This window comes from Anabrus simplex, chromosome 3, assembly GCF_040414725.1.
Source record: "Anabrus simplex isolate iqAnaSimp1 chromosome 3, ASM4041472v1, whole genome shotgun sequence".
NCBI classification, from domain to species: Eukaryota; Metazoa; Arthropoda; class Insecta; order Orthoptera; family Tettigoniidae; genus Anabrus; species Anabrus simplex.
The window spans coordinates 332566966-332584977 of record NC_090267.1 but is presented as its reverse complement, the minus strand read 5'-3'; the positions used below and the strand labels follow the sequence as shown (position 1 = coordinate 332584977).

General features: G+C 37.8%; 2 protein-coding genes across 2 annotated transcripts in view; one reads left to right on the top strand and one right to left on the bottom strand.

Annotated features, from left to right (window-relative positions):
* The window catches only part of LOC136866798 (germ cell nuclear acidic protein), a 188100-nt gene extending 170826 nt beyond the window's left edge, over nucleotides 1–17274 (bottom strand). The window contains exons 1-3 of the mRNA XM_067143904.2: nucleotides 17198–17274; nucleotides 16845–16950; nucleotides 2360–3329 (exon numbers count right to left, since the gene is read on the bottom strand). Of these exons, the coding sequence (XP_067000005.2) occupies nucleotides 2360–3329; nucleotides 16845–16926 (1052 nt within the window). The 5' untranslated portion in view covers nucleotides 16927–16950; nucleotides 17198–17274. The remainder of the gene's footprint in view (nucleotides 1–2359; nucleotides 3330–16844; nucleotides 16951–17197) is intronic.
* Nucleotides 17275–17426: 152 nt separating this feature from the next.
* LOC136866330 (protein regulator of cytokinesis 1) overlaps nucleotides 17427–18012 on the top strand; it is a 168377-nt gene continuing 167791 nt past the window's right edge. The window contains exon 1 of the mRNA XM_067143185.2: nucleotides 17427–17551. Within this exon, the coding sequence (XP_066999286.2) occupies nucleotides 17538–17551 (14 nt within the window). The 5' untranslated portion in view covers nucleotides 17427–17537. The remainder of the gene's footprint in view (nucleotides 17552–18012) is intronic.

Genomic DNA, 18012 nt, shown 5'->3' with positions numbered 1-18012 from the left:
ATTGTGGTTTATTGAACTTTCCTATGACGAGGGGATAAAGTTTCTCGCTTCCATCCCACGTGAATTGCAACGTACTACAATGACCCATTTAAAACCATAAGACCGTTTGGGCTTGCATTAAAATAAAGCAATGCAGTTTCACCGGCAATGTCTGTATTGTTCGGTGCCTACGAATTTATTATCTGAGCTACGCTTTTTCAACTGTCGGCATCGCCAGTGTTTGCGGATTCTGTTTTTCTGCACACTGCCTGTTGCGTGATATTATGGCGTCCCTTAAAAGGTTGAATACAAAAGAATTCCGATTTCATTCAACTTAACAATCATGAAGCGCACTGTAGACCCACCGAAGCGAGTGTAAGTGCGGAAAGCTACCCTTCCACGTTCCGGAAAGCGCGTTCTATTATGATGCGGAGCGGATAAATTCGTGTTGAAATTACTCTGTAACATACTATTTTAAAATGTACAGGCAGTTTCGAATTAAAAGTCTGAATTTCGGTAATGGGGCCGACATTGTACTTCGAATTACGAATTATCCGTATTTCGAATTAAACAATTTAAATAACATGCAAAACTGTATGTTTCCGGGAACGAGAGCTTCTTCGAATTAGGCGGGATTTTGAATTAACCGATTTTGAATTATCGAGGTTCTACTGTAATTAATAAAAATTGGAGGTAAGGTTACTTGCCCATCAGGCGCTAATATATTATATAACTCACTGAGGACTCCAACAAATGTTGATAAGGAAAACAGATTTACTTAAAAAGGTAGAACATTTCTGAAGGACATAAATTTTATTAGATTTTTTAAATTTAACATTGTATACAACAGTTCCTGAACTTCAACTCTGAAAACACTTCGACTTAGTTCACTCAGTCTTTCCGTGTCATCAGGAGACATTCTAAAAATAACATTGATTATGTTTTCTTTTCAGTTTCTTTTCTACTTAACACATCACTGTCACTTTCACATTTCCTTTTGTTTTGAACTGCTGGCAGAGCTTCTTGTAGGAGAAGAAGTCACTGGACTGGAAGTTGAAGTCCCTTCAATACTATCTGAACTGCAGGAGTTAGATTCCTCCAGCACAAATTCTATTTTTGCCTCCTCCATTTCAGCTTGGTGAAAAGGCTCTCCTACACCAGGTGCGACTTCCATAGGTGTGTTTGTTATAGAACTGAAAAAAAAAAAATTATTAATGCAAGTCTTCTAAATGGAGCTAAATTTTAGTCTGCACACAAGCCTTCTGTTTGAGAAATTATTTTATTACGACGACTGTTAGGTTAGCTTTTATTATATTAGTTCAGTTATATTTGATACATTAATGAACAAATGGGTAGAACTTCTGGCCTACAGACTGCATATTCCCCTCACTCTTTCACAACTAGAACACTCCTCTGTACTGTAGGCCTACAATTAAAAATAAATGTTACAGAATTGTACCTTCTTCCAGCAATGAAGGGTTCCAGAAAGTTGAGAGAATCGAGGTAGACCCATTTTTTGTTTCCTGTACAGCAGAACTGGGGGGCAGAGAGGCGGGGGCGGTATGTTTTCTTTCCAAGTTCGATGCCCTGCCCTGAGAATTTGCCATTTTTTTGCACAACTTTTTCCTGAAATAATGAATTACAATATTGTGACAAAGAAAATGTACATTTAGAACTTAATGGCATACACTTATTTGTCACTGAAGTGAATAATGTTGTTCATTTTATGAGGTACGAGTTGGAGGTTACGTAAACACTGCTTATGTTTTCCAAACATTTCCTCAATTAACTCATGAGAACAATAATTACTACACCCTTCTCCTAGTGTAACTTTCTTTCCAAATCTATTCCGTATAATATATTTTATCAATAATTAATCTAACACTACTCATAACATACGGTAAACATAATAAAGCTAATAATTACTTACCAGTTTTCGTCGTAATTCTCGATGCTATAGGATGCCACACAAAATACACGGTCTCCCTATTACTGTATCCAGGTAGTCTAGGATTAAACAACACTTTGTTTTCATACACCAGGCAAATTAATGTTTCGATTTCATCAACAGACCACAATGCTACGTCCGCCATTATCGATCGACTGCCACTGAAAACGGAAACGCTTGTTTTCACAAACCAGTCGATCTTCACCGCTCGTGGTTGATCGCTGACGATCGATGCTGTGTGACTGATAAGACTGCCCTCTGTAGGTTTAATTCATCAGTTAGTTGATTGCAGGCGTTCGATCGATCCAGTGTAACAGCCCATTTAGGTTTACCGACTAAATATTCAGATATATTCAGATTAAGATAACATGCATTCTAAACAACAAAACATTCATGGAAAGTGAAATAAATAAAAAGGAAGGAGAAACTAACCAAGGTTCTGTAGCAGCCTCCCGCACCTTTCTTCTTGCTTTCTGGGGTTTATTAGTCAAGAGAATATCTCGACGCCATTCTGAGCCATACAATTTGTTCAAAATATTTTCAGTTGACGTGCCTCCAATATCACTATCAGGAGTAATACTACCTTTAGTTTGAGCTTCAACTAAATCAGAAATTTTGCCTTTGTGTTTACCAGGATTATATTCTCGAGTTGTCTGGGAGGATGGAGATACCTCATTATCAGAAGAAACATTACTTGGAGAAAGTTTATTCAACCACTTTTCTATATCATTATACCTAGAAGTTGAAAGAAAGTTATTGGACGCTTTCAGTTTTGGGATGGGGGTAGTAAGGTCTCTAGACTGAAGACTACTCTGTAAGACGTCCTCCTCACTTGTCAAGCTTGATGAGGTCTCCAAGACCACAGTTCTTTCCTTACGAGATACAACAGGTGGAACACTCTCCTCACTGTCAGAAGTGAGGATGCAGGTCCTGTTCTGACGCCACTGAGTGCCAGGGGTAAACGCAGGCCTAATGTCACTACCACTGGTTTCAGATATGACAATAACACTGTCATCATCACTCATATCCTTGTCACTCACTTTTTTCAGAGAATCTTCCAGAGATTTCTGAAGTTTCATTCCCTGTTCAAGCAAGGCAGAATATATCTCCTTACCACTACCCTTATCCTTAGGACTAAAGTTTTCAATTAATGACAAATTCACAACAACATCACTAGTCTTGGGAGATTTCCTTGACTGTGAACACTGCTTGGGGCTACATGAGTTTTCTTTTCCTTGTTCACTACACGATCTCTTCTTGCTGGATGCATGTCTTGAGTTATTTTTAGCTTGTACATTATTGTAGACGTTCCTCAAACTTGAGGGCGAATCCTGCTTTTCACAGAAGGGTTTATTTTTGCTGTTGTTCAGACATAGCCTTTTTGTCTTCAATTTTGGAATTTCTGAAAAATAAAGAGAGAAAAGATACAAATGCATTATTTTATACCTTAATTTAATATTACAATGATTACGAATTAAATATTTCATGCAGACACATTTGTAGCACTTCATTTCTCAGAACCAAATATTGCTAAAAACTATGCCAACTGTGTATGAGCTGTTATACTGTCACAACAGGTACTTCTGACTGGCGATTTTGAATGTATTTTTTGATACATTTGAGAATCGAGCCTGATGACGGAATGACACAGGAGACGAAAAGTAAAACACATTTTCTACACAGCAGTAATGACCAATATTTTACAAGAAACAAGAGTGAAATGAAACAGTGCACTGAATAATTTACCACAATATGGTGCATTTTGAGTCTACTCACAGAATCATGGCCTGTAAGTAGCATAATGGGTAATCTCTAGAGATTTCGATGATGATGATTGTTGTTTTTAAGGGGCCTAACATCGAAGGTCATCGGCCCTCTAGAGATTTCAAGCTGGCCAATAAGTAAATGTTCAGTAATTTTTGTGAATGTTTAACATCTCTTCAACTGCTATCAGATTTAAGATGTGACAGTGAATCGTTCCACCTATCTAGCCCAGTCCCAACTTTCTTTTTTGTTTGTAGTAACTATCAAAGACAACTCTCTAGTTTCCTCCACCAAACTAAATTTTTGAACACAGTAAAAATAATTACTGCTCAACAGTCTGATGCATTCTTCTTGCACAATACACAGCAATTTATCACCCAGCTGAACAAAAGACTCGTCCTTCATTTCAAGATACCCAGACGATATCATACTTACTGAGTCTTCAATTCATTCTGGTCAGAAAAGTTCACTTGAACTATTTCTGCAAATTCAACCTCTATCTAAATTAGTTTGTTACTTTCCTTTTGTCTCAATCTCATCCTTGGCTTTGACGATTGGGGTACACATATTATTAGTAACATCATTCCTTATCTAGCCAGTCCCTATGATGAATATTGTCAAGAGTTGCTTATACTCAGTTGGTGTGAGAATTTCAATAAGCTTGACGGACTTATCTGTAACAGCACTTTCTGGCCCAATGAGAAAAAGCAACGGGGAAACTACCTCACTCCTCATTTCCCTAGTATGTCCCTTCAGTGACACTACGTATGAAAGATGATGGTGTATATGTGTATTCTTCGATGATGTAATAACTCTCTGCTCTTGAACTCCACAATCACACTTCAGGGAATCGAGTATGTCCCACTTGTGAAGCAATATGTTACATTTCCCATGGGCTGTTTGTACGAGGTTCAATGGGCACCACATGGCTCTTGGCAACTGGAAGAGGTCTTTGAGTAAGGTCATCTACTTGGATTTGCAACTCTGAGCACAAGAGATGAACACCTAACCAATTGTGCTACTCAGCTAGTCTAAAATAATACGATTTACTTGCATTTATCTATATATTAAAAAAATTGATGAAAACTAAAGTCAGTCAGTACGGCCATTCTATCCGGTCGATTTCCTTCATTTTTTTTAAAACTGAAAGGTATCCATGCACAGATTTGTCATCAGGCACTATAAATCACCTAACCTTCGCCATATTCAAAATTTTTATGAAAACTAAAGTCAGTCAGTCCGGCCATTCTATCCGGTCAATTTCCTTAAATTTTTTTTAACTGAAAGATATCCATGCACAGATTTGTTATCAGGTACTATAAATCACTTAACTTCCGCCTTCCTCAAATTATTTGATTTTTTCAATTTTTGTCTCTTTGAAGCTATCTTATCTTTGGTTCTAATTGAAGTACGGGGTTAGTTTTGGCCTAAGAACACTAAATGGATCGAGCTCTTTCATTTCAGCGCTTAACTATTCAAATTGGTTGAATCTGAGGAAAGTTATGAGTGCAGATTCAATTTGACGTCCCGTTTCTTCAACATTTTTTTCTCATTGAAGCAATTAAATCTTTCATTCTAATTGAGGTACGCAGTTCGTTTTGGTCTAAAAACACTCAGTGGATCAAGTGCTTTCTTTTCAGGTAATAACTACTTAAATTGGTAGATTCTGAGAAAAGTTATGAGTACATTTGTCTCCATGACGAAGATCTTTCAAGGACTTTTCAACAATTCAGCTCGTAGTGTTGTTCCAGGGAACGTTTAATTCAATTTCTTTGTGTGATTTTCAAGTGTTTTGCTGACATAATCTATATATTAAAAAAATTTATGAAAACTAAAGTCAGTCAGTCCGGCCATTCTATCCAGTTGATTTCCTTCATTTTTTATTAACTGAAAGGTATTTGTGCACAGATTTGTCATAAGGTACTATAAATCACTTAACTTCCGCCTTCCTCAAATTATTTCATTTTTTCAATTTTTTGTCTATTTGAAGCAATTTTATCTTTGGTTTTAATTGAGGTACGGAGTTCGTTTTGGCCTAAGAACACTCAGTGGATAAAGCTCTTTCATTTCAGCTCTTAACTATTCAAACTGGTTGAATCTGACGAAAGTTATGAGTGCACATTCAATGTGACGTCTCATTTCTTCAACATTTTTTCTCATTGAAGCAATCATATCTTTCGTTCTAATTGAGGTACACAGTTCGTTTTGGTCTAACAACACTCAGTGGATCAAGCACTTTCGTTTGAGGTAATAACTACTTAAATTGGTAGATTCTGAGAAAAGTTATGAGTACATTTGTCTCCATGACGAAGATCTTTCAAGGACTTTTCAACAGTTCGGCGCGTAGTGTTGTTCCAAGGAACGTTTAATTCATTTTCTTTGTGTGATGTATTTTCAAGCATTTTGCTGACATAATATTACATTTTATTACCGCAGCACATCATGTGCTTTATTTCGTAAGTCGGAACTTTGCAAATACATCCGTGAGGAGGGTAACGAACAAGCGGGAAACTCCTAGTATTTCCATTAAAAGTCTCTCTAAAATTCCACTTATTGCTCCAACTTGTACGTTGTCTTTTATTTCAAAGTACAGTAAACATTGAGCACGTAGTCCTTCAAGTTTCAGTCTTTAATATTTTAATTTTTGTCTCCCTTGTGTACTGGAAATGTATTTTTTTTAAATAGTTGAAATTTTTTTGTAGGTGTCAACTATCTAAAGTTGCATATGAAATATAGAAAAGTGCACACACAGGCAGACTAAATTTTATTGACAAATATCTATGGCATTCAGCCAGGATACGGCTAGAAAAGAAGCCCTCACTACGTCGTTCCAGCCACCCTCAAACTGTCGATTTGGGCATTCATCGATGATGTAAGAAATAACCGTCTGCCTTCGGCTCCATAATCACACTTCAGGGAATGAAGTATGTTTCACTTATGAAGCGACACATTACATGTACCATGGCCTGTTTGTACGGGGATCAACAGGCACCACATGGCTCTTGGCAATTAATTCCTGGAAGAGGTAGAGTAAGGTCATCTAGTTGGATTTGGCAGAATCTGGGAATGGTTTCTCACAACGTCTACATTTGCTTGAACTGGAATGACGCCAGATGTGTCCAGCTCCATGGCTAAGTTCCTGGGTTCAATTCCCAGGTCGGGGATTTTAACCTCCACCGGTTAATTCCGATGTCTTGTGTGCCGTCTTCACCATAGGTAGGGCCCCATCCTCATAAATGCGCAGGTTGCCTATACGGTGTCAATTCGAACGACCTGCGCCTGGCTTCTTTGGAGCCCACAGACCATTAATTAATTACTCCAGTTATTTAATGATATCTTTAGCCCAAAACGGCTTCCTGGATTTCGGACAAATTTGGTGGATCACAATTTATTTATTTAATTAATTAGCTTATGGCTTTTTGGATAGATTCTGAGAAACTTAACTACATTCATCACTATATTATAAACAAACATCTAGTTCTTGAATGTCTCTGATGGAATTCGCGGTTGCCATCAGGAATTCCTCATACTACTCTCCTCCGTAAGCTTTATATCTGCAGTCTTCCCTAATATGTTGGTCTGCTATGGTGCGCCGTAGTCACATGCAGGTGAGGATTGCACTTCCCACTTGAAGAGTGAGTCTCCACATCTTCCATGCCCTGTTCTCAACCGATTGAGTGTTGTCCATACCATGCGCGGTAGATCAAACCCAGGGACCGTCTCAGAGATGCAAGGTAACAGGCAACATGTTTCTGGAGCATTTGGAAGCAATTCTCTTCTCCAGGGACCAATGATGTTAAATATAGTGGGATTATTTCCAAGCGTGAGAAGAGGATGTCTTGAATGAAGTCTTGATTCTGAGGTCAGGAATATCAGAATGCAGTGGTAGTTCTGGGTTTGCTAAGATCTTATTGTATTCCCTAATCAATGTTTTTCTTCTTCTTATTCTTCGAAGATTTGGGGGTGTTATGTGACTTAGGATAGGCAGCCAGATGGTGGGTGTAGAACTGATTGTTCCTGAAATGACACACACAATAATATTAAGTTGGATGTCAATTTTGTTTACAAGGGCACTGTTCAACCATACTGGTGCACAATAGCCGCTGCAGAGTATACCAGGCTCAATGCAGAAGTCCGCAGAGTGGATCACAAAATATTGAAAAGACTACCAGGAGCCTGAAGCCAACACAAATTGTACTTCCTTTATTCATGTGCAGCTACTTGCTGTCTTCTAAGCTGTGGTGGAGGAATACAGGCCAGCACATATAATCAGGCCACAGCTATTGATACTATGTTGTCTGTTAAGATCCTCAGGGTCTTGCTGAGTATCAATTTTGAAATGAAGTGACTTGTAATTTACAGTTACAGTACTTTGTTTGTGGATAGTTGTGAAACTGTGCTGTGGATTCTTCTTTGTTGTTAATTTATACATAAATAATTTTGCTATGGAATTTGCTTAGATATCCTCTCACAAATTACGAGAAATAAACAGACATAATAGAGTGGATGTTGTAAGATTAGTCTAAAATCTTCTATCAGTGAAAAAACAATTTCTGAAAATTCCCCATGAGGCAACTGTTACTGTAGGTCCAACTTCAGTGTTACCCATGCAGAGAGCAACTGACGGGATGGAATATATGTGGGAATACAGTAGTTTCTCGTTGAGTACACGGCAGCTGACTGGCTAGAATGCAGGCGATTCTTCCAAAGGAAACTACTTTCCTTCTGAGAACTGATAAGGACCAAGCTAGGTTGCAAAGCCTGGACCTATCACAACACATTGCCAACTTATGATACATGTGAACATGAAAACTTCTGGTCAAGACCAAGAGGGACTACCTTTGAACAGGAAATTTACTGTTCTCAATTCCATTTTTTTCTTCTTCAACCTCTTCTTCACAGTCAAATTAAGAAGTGTTCATTTACCTTTGAAGTGACAAATAATATGTTTGCAAGACTTAAAACTTCATACAAGAAAGAATATTTTACATATTTATAATCTACAAATATGATCTGTAAATAAAGAGGTATCAATAATCAAGTCTCTAATTTCTTTTTATTTTCCCCAAGATTCTTCTTCTTGTGCTTTCTCCTCACAAAAGGTTGGTGACCATCGCAGAGTAATTATTACTATTTCATCCTTCTCATATCAAGGTTGTCACATCACAGATCCGAACCACTGTTGGAAGTTCTACGTCAAGGTAATCTTCTTCACCCTTGTCTACATTGCCTTTTATCACGGGTAGTAACAGGATCGAGAAGATATAACTGAAATAGACAGCCTTCTTATGTTTTGAGAGTGTTAGGACCTTGCACGATTTCCCAACACATCAAAGTAACTTCTCACTGATGATCCAGTTCACAAATGGAATCTTCACGATTCTGTGATAAATCTATACTTCACAAGAATGCAGCCAGTTCACTGATGAAAGCATTAATATTCAGCCTTCCGCACCGTAAAGTACTACTGATAACACAAATTCAACGACAAGCCAAGAAGAATTTCAAATCAGAAGTCAAGGTGTTTCAACTTCAGATACACAACCCTTGCAAAGCCGATTCTGATTTTGATTCCTACATTTGGTTCCCATTGTTGTGTAATTAAGTATCCTAGATACCTGAAATGTGCGCCTTTTAAATGGCCTTTCTGTCCAGGGAGATAACAGCATTATTTCCTACTCGGAAGTAACTGTGAATTTTGTTCTCTGAATGTTAATTTTAAGATGGTGGAGCTTGATACCTGCATGAACTTTATTAAAGGTGATTCAAAACATAGCTTCCAAGAATAAGTTCAAAAGGATTGGAGACAATACATCCTTGTCTCACAAATTTTTACATCTTGATGTCTTAAGTAACATGATCTCCAATTTTAATGATCACTTGTTTCATGGGGACAAACATCTAGGTAATCAGCCTCCTCCAATTTTGATGGGAACTGACCGATTCCCACATAGCTTCACAAACCTAGTATGTAGTATGTTTCACCTGAAATAAGGGTAACACTGCCAATAGCTTTCTCATAACCCATGAAACAAACAAAGGCAATATGCTGAGGGACAAGACATTTTTTGAACATTTAAACAATTCTTTGAACCTTGTACAGACAGCGTCCCTAGTACTAAAACCTTTTCAAATCCTAAACTGGGTTTCACTGCCATTTTCCTTTATCTTCTCCATAAATGATAGTGCAGGATTCTTAAACACATTTTGAAAGTGTGACTCGGAAATTCTCTATCTCTACCGCAATCACTACGTCATTCAAAATTTAACTTCCTTGGCAGGTGGATTTCAGCCAGTGGTCAGGGATATTTCCAGTGCTATAAAAGTGGTTGAATAGCTTCAAAAGGAAACTGTCATTAATATACACTAGTCTAAGTAGATCTGAGTTTGGTGCTCTGATCCAATGGCTTTGCCAGGTTTTGCTTGGTGAAGGCTTTCTCCACCTTTATTTCTGTTGTTGAGGATATTTGAGAGTCTCAACCCATGTCTCAGCAGACAATTTTGGATCTGTGCTGTGCATTATTCTGCTTTGTAGTTAATCTATATATATCTATTCTGTCATTCACCACAACATTGAGAACACAATGTTTCAGCAGCTGAAATTGACAACAGATATGGATTATTATCTCTCCTCTACAAGAAAAATACAGCAAAACTCTCACAAGTATGAGTTTTGTACTTTATAAAGAAAATTATGTTTCTCCAAGTGAAGTCATTGTGCAGTTTTCGCCATGCTGACGTGTACATCTTCGCCTACTGTAATGAGGGCGAACTATGTCCGTCCACAGTTTATTTTATATGGAATGTACGTGGCCTTATCTTTGGTGTTCGTGGGACTTAAGTGGATGAAGGCAGATGGCGACACATACTGCAATGAATTTGCTTGCTGAAGCAGTTTTGTACCCGTCACCATATCAGCAATACCATCAGTGCCAGCCAACGGGAACAAAATAAGAAAGAACACATCACACAATTGCTGTCAAAGTTGAAGCACACAGACACGCGCGAATGCCATATTACACGAGCCAAAACATTATAACTGTCTGCTCTCTATAATTCATCAATTTATGGCGTTCAAAGCAAATATGGGACTTCCGTATTATGATTCGAGTTTAATGAGATGTTGAAAGGAGTTGCAATAAAAATGAGGACTTGCACTTACAAAAGAAAATCAGAAATTTACATATACATGACAGGAATGTGAAAACAACAATCAAATAAGCTGTAGATGTTTTGAACCTCTTCAAATGACTAAGAGCCAGAGGCAACAGGATTTTATATTCTCGCTGTTTACGACTCCTGTTCAGTTTGTTTTAAAGTATTCTACCTACTGGCCAAAAATGAGGATTTTAAAATTAAAAATAGTGTAAATTGCTGGAGATCCCAGCTATAATAAAATGTTTTTCAACTCAGCAATGGAGAACTAGGCCAAAATGGTATTACTGAGACTTCACAAAGCCTGACTTCAAAACATATTGTACAATATATGTTTGGATTTTCTTCACAGCATAATGAGAATTAAAATTCTTCTTCCCAACATAGCAGAACGAGTTTACATAATTAACCAATAGGTTCTGAACATTTTTAAGGATGATATAATAATGTACAGTTGTTCGTAAAAGAATAACTGCATGGTATTGAACAAGCTCATTGCAGTTCCACTTCTCTCCGTAATGACTGAACATTGCCGGTATCAACAGGGTTTGGTCTACAAGAGAGGTGAATTATACATTAAAATTAAGTGCGATAAAATATTCAATGTGGGGAACATAATAATACCATGAGCCCATTTTTACGTTTCTGTGGTGGTGAGGTGTGATTACATATTAGAATCAACTCCGTATAATAAGACAAAGTTTCTGAACTTCCTTCATGTCACCTAACAATTTAGGCAAATGTTGAATGCGTTGTAATATTCTTCTTTACAATCTAAATATTGATATTGGTTTGTGCAATGGAATGAGATTGACTGAGGTAAAGTTAGACAAAAATATTGTTCAATAGAAAATCTGATGGACTCAACTTCAGGAAGCAAGTGATTTATTCCAAGAATAGGATGGAAATAAGTATTTTGTTCTGTCTTCAGGATCCATGTGATCATCCGCAAGTGCGGTCAGTTGTCTTTATTTGAGATAAATGTACAGAGTTATTCATCTCAAAAAACTCTTGTAACGTTCAAGATATCAACATTCTCTTTTCACTCTCAGTAATGGTACGGAGGAGCTCATAATCAAACTTACCAAAGTACTTTTTCATGGCATCAATATCTTCTGAGATACTGGCACTAACTTTGTTTTTTTTTTTTAATGGAACTACATTGTTTTCTATACACAGCCTTAAAACCTACTAACACTATAAATTCAGCACCGTGATTATTTTGAAAATCAGACAGGTACGTCTCGACAAAATGCAACTTATTCAAATGTGCTTCATTTGCCAGCTGGAGACTGCCCAAAATACGTGCTATGTATGAAACATAAGCTAGCTGTTGACATACAGAGGTGCTTCACCTTCGTCTGAGAGATAGGTATTTTCTCTACTGTGCTCATAAATACACTATGACAAAATGTAGGATTCAACACCTTTAATATTGTACCGAGAGGTACACCTCAACTCTGCACATTCAAAAGAAGCGCCTCAAAGAACTCGATCTATTAAACAAAACGTGAAACAGCTACTGCATGAAGTTGGGACATTAATCAGAAGATGTCACTACTAAATAACTGAGAAGTTTATCATTTCTAAGTTTCCTAAATGGATTGGATTTATTTTGTTTTGGTGTACATCAAGAAGTTTGAACTTTTCTCCATAGATGTTTCTACAAAAACTGAGGTCTCGCACTCTGGTGCAAGGTGGAATAATTTGTTATTGAAAGAAATTTTGTGTTTATACGTTTTACCTAGGAAATTAACTTTTTTTTTAAACACATATATTTCAAGGTTTGCAACACTTCCTTCTCTTCCCGCTTGCTTTGGTGTCTGGCCAATCAAATTTTTATGTAATTATTTTTCCGCCTATCACAGGCTTCTTGTTGGTTTTTAGGTGTAACTTTTAATTCTGCCATTAAAATTGAGAGGGTTTGTCCGGATTAGTCCAGAATCCTCTCGAATAATCCCCTCGAGTATATATTGAAAATTCGATCGATCAATCATATAGCTATTGATATTATTGGTTACTTCACATTCGAGATCACACTTTAGTAACTTTTCATTACAATTTATTCCTGCCCTAGATTAAAGTTATAAAAACTCAAAAATGTGTTTCTATTACACGGATAAATACGGTATGCCAATTTAATCTGGCAGAAGAACTAATTTCCAGATTTTTTCCTGAATTCCCTGACATTTCCAGGTTTTCCCATTATTTATTGAATTCCCTGACATTTCCCTGTTTCCCAGGTTTTCCATATGGGTGGACACCCTGTTGCAGTACTGTAGTTTTTTATTACCTGTCTTTCGGGCTCTTAGTTAATTTATTTTGTGTGTGTTTTAAAATTTTTTCTTTTGTTTGCGTGCACATGCGCGAGAACGGAGAGTGGTGTCTACCTATCCGTTTGTGTCTGTGTGTTTGTGGGTTTTAAGACCATATACAATAGAGGGAAATTTGACTGATCCACCTTTTTTTTTTTCAATACATAATATGTTGTTAATATGAAGTGCATCACCAAGGCATGCTTGGTGCGGCACAACTTTGTTACAAAAACGAAACATGGACACCATTATCCGCTGAAGCAGGTTGCATGAACAAAGATATAAAAGTATGTAGTACATATAATAGACCCTTAGTAATAAGTGACATTAATAGGATGAAGTAAAAATACAAGGCTTAAAAGAATATAAACAAGTTATGTGCTTGTTGGTCAAAATATAAAATGAAAGGGAAGATATTAACAAATGTTTAAAGACTTGATCACTTTGGAATGGCAAGGTGTGACAATGGGAAACCATGGAAAACCATCTTCAGGGCTGCCGACAGTGGGGTTAGAACCCACTATCTCCCGAATACTGGATAATGGCCGCACTTAAGCGATTGCAGCTATCGAGCTTGGTGTACAAAATTCAAAGAAAAAAATGTCAGGATGGAAAGGGCTATATATCACCAATGCTGGAATCCCACGTCCTTCCCTTAGAAGAAACTTGCTTTTAAAAACAAACACAGAGGAATGATGATGATTGTTGTTTAAAGGAGCCTAACATCGAGGTCATCGGCCCCTATTGGTACAAAATGAGATGAAATGAAATGACAAATTAAAAGTCCAAAATCCTCCACTGACCAAAATTCAAAAAGTGAGGATGAAGAGTGAATGGATGGATATGAAATTGAAACGATCAGTAGAACCAACTCCTAGTGCCCCACATGCACAGAAGCTGGCATAAAACAATAGTATTACCGACCAAGGGACTACTTCTATAGCACGATACTGAATCAACGATGCTTGTAGTCGAAAGGAGTCCTAAATCCAAGCCATCGGCCCCTCATAATGGTACTAATCGCTAGAAAAGTAGAACCATGGGGTTTGTCATGTTGCGGTACTAATCAAAAGTAGCGCAGACTCGCGGTATTCCACATATTATGGTACTACTCACAGGTAATGAAATTCGCACATGTATTACAGACTTGCAGTGTATCGCAGATTGCGGCACCATTTACAGGCAACACAAACCTATGGTGTTCATCACGTAAGTGTACTAACCACAGGGACGCGTACAATCCCGTGGTGTTCCTTATATAGCGGGTACTAATCATAGGAAAGCCAGAACCATGGGTTCCCTCCTCCCATGGTGTCACTCATAGAGTGTTATTAATCACAGGTACTGTAAAAGCCGACGCGCTCTCGTTTGCTACTAATCAAAAACCTATTACGTACCTAACATACTGGTACTACGCGCAAGTAAAAGCGACCCATGGTGTTCCCCGCATGGTGGTACTAATCACAAGTAGTTTCATGGTTCTAATATAATTATCCCTTGGTCACCCCTTTTAGTCGCCCCTTACGACAGGCAGGGATACCATGGGTGAATTCTTCGTCTACGTCCCCCACCCACAAGGGGTTGTGTGCTTAGTCCTCAAGAGGTATTTTATTTCCCTCAAGTCTGCCAGCAAGCCACATGAGAGTATCACTTTTCCCCCTGCTACGCCAGCGTAGTAGGTTCATGGACTGAAGGAGCCATCAAGAAATCCAAGATAGCCAAGGCAATAGATTTGGATGATATGAGAGTGGAGCAGATTAAACACTTTGGTACCAGGGCGAAGGAGTGGATTGTTTTTCTTCAGTAACTGCCTTAGGAGTAAACACCAAAAGTCTGGAGAAAGACCCTCAGTAATTGCCATCTTGAAACCAGGTAAAGATGCATCAGATGCCAAGAACTATAGGTCGATATCATTGTTGTGTCTGGTTTCTTTGAGATTTGAGAGGATCCTGCTTGAGTGCATGATTCTGAGGGTAGAATATCTTATTCCTGAACAAGCAGGTTTGAGACTGGGTAGGAACTGCACATCACAGGTCCTAAATCTAACCCACTACATTGAGGGTGGATTCAAGAAATGCATGATAACTGGCGTGGCCTTCTGGGACCTTACTGCGGCGTATGATGCGGTGTACGACACATAACAAAGGACTATGGTTTCTCAAAGTCAGTGAAACTCTTACAGAACCGCAGGTGTAAACAACAACAGTACTAGTACGGAAAGTGTACGGCAGATGTCGCACAGCGATGCATAAGCGATTCATCGTTTGTGTTTCACAGGTTGTCAATACGAATCTTAAAGATACCCGAGGTCGACTGATTCAGCACTAGGGTATCCATGTATCGCTAAAAGGTGCGCATACTATACCTCTAATGAATATAATTTACAAAGAATTCTGAACCTTTTGTTATGATGAGATATCTTTGTTTCATCTCAGATGTGTTTATTTCCTGAACCATTCTTTGAAATCTTGTGTTTGGTCTGAATCATATTATTCAAGAATTGAAGTATTATCTGCGCACTTTTTAGTGATAGATTTTTGTACTCATTGGAGAAGTAAGAAGAGTTCCGTTAATACTGCCAACTGAATGGAAATGAAATCTGAATTGAATCGATAATATGATCGATCGATATGAATTTTATAAACCTTTATTTTTTTAAGCAAACAACTCTGTCACACACACAATATATAATACTATATAACATTTCCCGTTGCGAAACGTGTTCCTAGCATGAATTCTATAGTTTGGCTTTGCTGTGTAAACAACAACAGTACGAGTACTTAAAGTGTACGCCAGATGTCGCACAGCGATGATAAGCGATTCTTAGTTTGTGTTTCAAAGGTTGCCAATACGAATCTCGAAAATAACCGAAGTCGACCACTTCAGCACTAGGGTGTAAATCTATCACTAAAAAGTGCGCGGATAATAGTTAGGGAAGATTAAGAGAAAATATCAATTCTTCATTTTGAATCAACACAACACAACACAAACTGTCAAACTTCTCCTGTATGAAATAGATTCAACACTAAGAATGCCCAAAAGAAAACATTATGCACTCTAAAAAGCTGTAGATCTTATTGACAGAAAACAACTAATATAACACATCAAAGACATGATTCGTAACACTCACCACCTCGGTACAGCAACAGAAGATTATGCTAGTATATAAGGACATAATAGATGACGGAATAACAACGTCCAATACAATCAGACAGACAGGTTGTGATCGGCAAGGGGACCCCATCAGTCACTCTCTTTTTAATTCAGCCACAGTATCACCAATATGCTCCAAAATACAAAAGATATGACAATCCTGATGTACGTCGATATGATCTTAAGAGGCGCTAACAAAAATGAACTCCAATGTTACCCGTACCACGAAGGATACTGGTTATTGTATTTTCATTGTTGAGAATTTCTGACTTGTCACCTTGCCACATTCAATCTTAATTTCACACACTCGAAATTCATACGAATGGAGACGGTCACGCAAAAACAATACAATGAACTGCTGATATGTGATTCTATAGCAAAACCCATTTCCGAAATTCCTTTCGCTGCCGGTATGTAGGTTAGGATGCAACCAAAAACCCCAGCAATCGAGTAAGGCTGCCGGAATAACATTTAAAGATGCCAAGGTTATGATTAGGATGGCAATGTAACACTTTCGTAACCATACTCACTAGGAACGGGAATGTTTTCCTTATCTCCTCTTTTCGAAATTTTAGGACTGAAGGTCAAGAACGACCTCCTATTAGTTTCCATTGCAGATTAATATACTGGTCCAACCTGTAAGGAAAATAATTGCACATAGATTCAACAGTATAACGAAACCCGCTTGAACAATTCCATAAGAAATTTAAATACATACACACAACCACACTACCATCCTATACTACCCAAAACTGTTCTGCGAAGAGTTATCTCTCGATAACTAGGTCATCAAATACTACTTCAACCCAGCACTAACGGTAGTAAAATTATTGATCATAATCATTCTTACAACAAATTTGAAACAACAATAATTACAAATCACCCGTCATAAAGGCTCCACAGAGATGTTTGTAGTGGTACAGCTGAATTTTGTAAACAGCGATGCTACAGACCTCAGCAATGAACCAAGCAACCAACTTTACCGGAACATGATTGCGCTCAGACCAGAAATGCTGGGTCGATCTACGAATGATCGATCTTGGCTTTCGATTCTATTTCGAGAGAAATTTGGTAACCCTGCACAGCCGGGCCAATCAGAGAAATTGGAAATCATACCCTGCTCGTAAATGTCACGATCACGAACCACGCATGTTTTCAGTTTTCAAATTACTTCTAGATAGGTACTGTCAGGTTTTCAGATTTCGGATTCGTGCCAAGCTGCGATGACGACGCCTGAGTATGTGGATTCTCCTTTATGTTTGCGGATTTATGTCATAGTGATCAGATATATTTGTGGAACATTATTTTAAAATTTAGTAGTTCTATAATATAACCACCGGAATCTGTTGACACGTATCATTTAGGAAAAAAAAAAGTAATATGGCATTTAATTGATCTTTTAATAGGTTGGAAAACAATTGTTCAGGCTAATTTGAGGAATCTTATCACTTCGGCATCTGAATACCATTCTATCGTAGGTTTACTAAAATTTATAATTCCTGGTGAAGTAACTAGCAACGCACACTCCACTCCTACTTGTTTACCCTGCTGGAATTTTCTGATGATTTAATCTTCCATAGGATATCCGTTGTATCGTATGGTATTTTACAAGAACTGGTATATGTTAAATCCAAGTTGGTCTTATTTATTAGGTGTTCTTTAGAGTTCTCTGCTTTTGCTGTACTCGGCACATTTGTG